At 45.5% G+C, this 5,676-nt stretch overlaps 1 protein-coding gene across 17 annotated transcripts in view; it reads left to right on the forward strand.

Moving 5' to 3' along the window:
- The window catches only part of PARP6 (poly(ADP-ribose) polymerase family member 6), a 28,451-nt gene extending 25,325 nt beyond the window's left edge, over positions 1–3,126 (forward strand). For 13 of the 17 annotated variants that reach the window (XM_033440008.2, XM_033440009.2, XM_033440001.2 and 10 more), the window contains 4 exons: positions 1,611–1,690; positions 2,084–2,147; positions 2,319–2,403; positions 2,747–3,126. In XM_033440008.2, coding sequence (XP_033295899.1) covers positions 1,611–1,690; positions 2,084–2,147; positions 2,319–2,403; positions 2,747–2,849 — 332 coding nt within the window. In that variant the 3' untranslated portion in view covers positions 2,850–3,126. Of the gene's footprint in view, positions 1–1,610; positions 1,691–2,083; positions 2,148–2,318; positions 2,404–2,746 lie in introns of those variants that run through there. The other 4 variants (XR_004486758.2, XR_004486759.2, XR_004486760.2 and 1 more) reach the window with 1 other exon arrangement.
- Positions 3,127–5,676: the final 2,550 nt, after the last annotated feature.

Raw genomic sequence — 5,676 nt, forward strand, 5'->3', positions numbered from 1 at the left:
GGATTATATCATAAGGGCCATCTCTAAGACCAGCCATAGAAATCAGATTGTTCTCTCTTAACGTCTGGGATAGAACCTAAATGGGAATTTCACTCAGAACCGTGCACTGAAATACCCAGGCTGAGAAAGTCATCATGTTTGGATGCGGAGCTAAACCTAGTTAAGGCTAATGGAGAAGTTGTAAACAGAGGGGTGGTGGGTGTCCTGTAGGAGAAAGAAATTGTCATTTCAAGTCTTGAGGCTCTCATTGCCCTAAATTTTGTTCAGGCAGTAAATCTGTCATGGGGCTTCAGTGTGAGTGCATGATGAATTGACAGCCTGAGCAGTGAAGAATGTCAGTCCAGTGGTTATCATCCCTACTTCTATACCGTGGCTATCACAAAACCAAGACTTGCAGCAGTGTGGAGTTAGTAATAATAGAAAGTTCCAGGGTGGACTGGTGAGATAAGTGCCCTGCTTATGGCCTGCAATGATAGCATCATTTCCCATCTTCATCCGTCTCCCTCTTGGGTCTCATGGTCTCATACACAGACTCATCCCTGACTGTGATAAGGCTGGGCCTGTGATAAAGCTGAATACAGAGACTGAAGTCCTAATCATAGGCCAGAAAGAGTTGGGAATAGGAGCACACAAGCACTGTTGCACATCTAAGTAGGAAGAATCCAGAATGAATCTATAAATGTTATAAACAGGGCTATTCAGTGAGGGGTAAAGATGGCGGAGGATTTATGAATTTAGATAGGGTGAAAATGAGTGAATTGGCACCTCTGCCTCAAGTCTGGGAGGACTTTCTGAAGGAAGCAGGACTCTTCAAGGTAGTTGCCGTTGTGGTTACCTGTGGAAAATTATTCATCACTTAACTGCTCTGCTTTCTCCCTTTTCTCTGAATGACCCTGGTCAGAGCTTTTTATGTAACTTTGAACTAGAGCAGATCTGACTTGCTCTGCTTGCTTCCTCTCCACTCATTTCACTCAGCCTGGCATTTGACCCGAGGTGTTGACGTCACCACTCTCCTAGGCCCCTCATTCCTGACTCATTTCTTGTGTTACTCCCTGTCTTAGAACCCTTCAGTGATTCCCAGATGTTCTCAGGATAAACTCCATTTGCTTTAACATGGCCTATTAGGCCTGCTTGATCTTATCCTACCTTATCTCTTCCACATCATCTCTCACCACTTCTCTGCCATCAACTAAGCTGGTACAAACTAAGGCACACTGCTTTGTCTTTCCTCCAGGCCTTTTAATATCCTATTATCTCTGCCTAGGATACTTCTTCCCTCTTCATTTAGCTAACTCTTCCTAATCCTGTAGTTCTCAGCATAGCTGTCACCAGGAAGCCTTCTTCAAACCCCGAGGCTAGGTTAGTTCTCCTCTGGCTCACACAGTGCTCTATATTCTCCCCATCATAACCCTTACCATGCTCTGTTGTAATTATTTGTTCCTTTCCTGTAATCTCCATCAGACTAAATTCTGTGACGGCAGATACGCTGTTTGCTTTATTCACTGCTGTATCACCAAGCGTCTCTAGCTCAGTGCCTGGCACATAGTAGGCACTCGGTAAATATTTGACTAAGGAATGGGTGAATGAACTGGTTTGTTTTTCTGTGACAGGAATGGGAAAAGGACAGCACAGGATGCCCTCCAAGGACGAGCTGGTCCAGAGATATAACAGAATGAATACCATCCCCCAGGTATTATTAGTTGCCGTTGCTCCACTGAGGCAGGACCCTTCCCCTGGGATAAGTTTAGGCTACAGAGATGGATGGGGAAACAATGGTGGTGGTGGAGGTGGTGGTGGTGGGTGATTTAAAGATCATTTGAAGGAATCAGATATGTTCTAAGATGAACACATTACTAGAGTCATCTGTGGCCTCAGTCATAAGTATGAAAGCAGAGACTGAGTTTAAATCCAGTGACATGAAAACGTAAAGAGGGAAGCCTGGACTCATCCAGATTGATTATGGAAAGCAAAAATTTCAGGGGGGTGGCTGGATATCCCAATCCCCATCCCCAACCATTACCAGCTAACTAGCCTCTCTAGGGAAAGCTATAACCATCTACCTGGCTCTGCTCTCCTTTTCCAGACCCGATCCATTCAGTCAAGGTTCCTGCAGAGTCGGAATCTAAACTGTATAGCACTTTGTGAAGGTAGGTATCTCACCCAGTCCCTGTTTTTCTGGGTCCCCAACCTTTATTTCTGGTGCAACTTGGGCACATGATCCAGCCAAGGTTGATGTTGAAGCATCATATCTTCCCTTCCCTGCCTGGACTCTCTGACCCAAGCATTATATGTATAACTTCTGGCCCTTCTCTTCCCAGTGATTACATCTAAGGACCTCCAGAAGCATGGGAACATCTGGGTGTGCCCTGTGTCCGACCATGTCTGCACACGGTTCTTCTTTGTGTAAGTCTAGGAGGGTTCCTTGGGAATTACTTGGAGGAGTGAGGGTGAGAGCATAATGATATGTGACTACTGGGAAAGTCTGTTTCTGTTATCGGAGACTTGTCTCTGGCTACCTGAGTGGAGCTGGCACTGGGACTTTCCCCTTGGAGGATAGGGATGGGTATAGATAAAGGTCTGTTGAGAGGAAACCAGATAAGCTGAATCTCTTCCACCCTAAAGAGTATCAAGAAAGGGTTTTGACTTCTTGGATGGGATGGCCACACCTCCAAATGCAGTTCCATTGGTTGACATTACTCTGGTATTGTTCTCTCTCTTATGCTCACACTTGCCCTATCTTTGGCAGATATGAGGATGGTCAGGTGGGCGATGCCAACATTAATACTCAGGACCCCAAGATACAGAAGGAAATCATGCGTGTGATCGGAACTCAGGTTTACACAAACTGAGGGGGCCCCAGCCCTCGTACCACCCCCGTTCCCCCAGGATCCACCTGCCCTCATAAAAGGGCTCAGGAGCAGCAACCGAGGCTGCCCTGAGGAATCAAGAGGCCATTACCAAGGGGCAGGAAAAGGACAGAAGAGGCGGCCTTCATGGTGGAGACTGACCCAGGAACCACTCCACATTTGGATGGCCCAGACTGACTCCCTACCCGATTTTCCCAGTTGACTTCACCCTGTTTGTAAATAAAACAATAAAATGGAAGGTGCTGTGGATTGGATATGATCACTGTGGTCTGACTAACCTTGGCCCAGCACCTGCCCCAAGCCCCCAAATGCGGGTGGGGGTGGGGAGAGTGGAATATCATGAGGGTTGGGACTATTTATGTTGGATGGAGTCAAAGCTAAGTCCATCTAGTATAGTATACTACAGATCTGTCAACATTTTAATCAACGGATTAGATAAAGGAAACTTATGCAGATGACACAAACTGAGAAGGATATAGAATACCACTGGCGACTCTTCTTCAAGGTTTAAAAGGACCACTGAGGCCAAAGCAGCTCAGACTTCCTATCCTTAGGACCTCTACGTTCTGCACAAAACCTATCCGCTCTCCCTTGCTCTGTGTCTTGGGGGCTGGGCCCTACTCTCCTCCTCGCAGCTATTTCTTTGGGATAAGAGAGGTGGGGGGAGAGCTGGCAGGTGCAGGAAGCAGGTTGGTCTCTAACTTGAAATCTATAAAGAGATCCTAAGGAAATAAAGCCTCCCTTAATGAAACAAAATCCAGATTCTCCAAGGATAGCAGTGTGAGGGAAGACAGCTGTTTCTAGGAGACCTGTTTCAGTGAAAGCCATCTCCCTGTTGAAATTCCCACTGCCAACCTTCTGCTGGCCTTTAGGCTGTGCTCTGTGTACCTAAAACCCTAAGTTAGTTCTAAGAGACAGGTTGGATATTGCCAAATATTTTATGAGCTATTAATGAAGAAAACAGGAATATAAGCACAGAGACTACAAAAAGCATTAAACAAGCCTGGCTTTTAAGTATAGGGTTTTTTTTGTTGTTGTACGCAGGCCTCTCACTGTTGTGGCCTCTCCCGTTGTGGAGCACAGGCTCCGGACACGCAGGCTCAGCGGCCATGGCTCACGGGCCTAGCCGCTCTGCGGCACACAGGATCCTCCCAGACCAGGGCACGAACCCACGTCCCCTACATCGGCAGGCGGACCCTCAACCACTGCGCCACCAGGGAAGCCCAAGTATAGGGTTTTTTAAATTGTTATAGCTTCTTGACTTATAAAGCCTGTGCTAGGCTACCTGTTGTCTTTCATTACCTTCATCCTACCTTGGAGGTAACCTTCTTTGCCTGGGTATCTTACCAGCTTTGTAGTTAAGACTACAAAGCCTCAACTTAACATGGAAGTACCATTCTTAACGGTCCATCCCCCTAGGAGCTGTTTCTTAAACCTCTTTACCCCTTCTTTTTTTTTTTTTTTAACTTATTTTTTATTTTTGGCTGTGTTGGGTCTTCATTGCTGCATGTGGGCTTTATCTAATTGCAGTGAGCGGGGGCTACTCTTCATTATGGTGTGTGGGCTTCTCATTGCAGTGGCTTCTCTTGTTGCGGAGCACGGGCTCTAGGCACGCGGGCTCTAGAGCGCAGGCTCGGTAGTTGTGGCACACGGGCTTAGTTGCTCCGCGGCATGTGGGATCTTCCTGGACCAGGGCTCGAACCCGCGTCCCCTGCACTGGCAGGCGGATTCTTAACCACTGCGCCACCAGGGAAGCCCCCTTTACCCCTTCTTGATAAAGACTGCTACATTCTGACTCTACAAGTCTCTTCCCCCATTCTGGTTTCAGGTCTAGGAGGAATTTCTCTAAGTAAATGACCCCATCAGGGAGTCCACCCTAACTGAAATTCCTTCCACATGGGAGGACCCTTGCAGCTCACGTGTACAGTATCAGAGATAGCTAACATTTTTCAGTTCTTATTAGGTAGGTGCTGGGCATTATGCTAAGCACCTTAATAATTTGCTAATACCTTGGCTTACTTACTGTGTGCTTGGTATTGTTGTACGCTCTCTACCTGTATTGACTAATATAATTCTCAAAACAAGCCTATGAAATAGATGCCATTATTCCCATTTTGTAGATGAGAAAACAGGCACAAAGGATAAGTGATTTGTCCATATTCCAGAGCTAGTGACTGACAGGCTACCTGACTCCAGAGCTGCCATTCTGGTTCTATGCTATATAGCCTTTCAAACTTTACAAATATTTTTTCATTTAATCCTGACAACAAAGATGAAAGATGGTGTTTTTTTTTAAGAGATCTTAAATAATGTGGGTAAGGTCTCACAACTGGTTAGTGGCCATCCTGGGTTTTTAACCAGAGTTGCTCAACTCCAGGGCCTGAGCTCTTAACTCTTTTACTTTCCCAGGGGTTCTCAAACTGCTCCCACTGGTGTTCCAGCAATTGAACCTAGGTGCTTGGCTACTCAAATGTTATAACGACGTTTTTGCTCAATTTTCTGAAATTGGTAATAGACTTTTCTCATTTGTAACCATTTCTTACAGTTTTTCTTTATCAGTGGCATCTGACATAGCAAGTACTAGCAAATGATGGAATGAGAAGTGATGAACAGATGGTGTGTGTTACCAGAAAAACTCAAAAAACTTGAGCTTGCCTCATGGGACTCACTTTTTTAATAGCATATGCATACTAGTCTTCTAATGCTAATAAAATCGTAATGAAATCAAATATACCATTTTATAGTGTTCTACATAACAGCATCAGAACTTTTCAAATCTGAGAAGTTTGAAAGCCATACATAACCATAT

This window comes from Orcinus orca, chromosome 2 (genome assembly GCF_937001465.1).
Source record: "Orcinus orca chromosome 2, mOrcOrc1.1, whole genome shotgun sequence".
NCBI lineage: Eukaryota > Metazoa > Chordata > Mammalia > Artiodactyla > Delphinidae > Orcinus > Orcinus orca.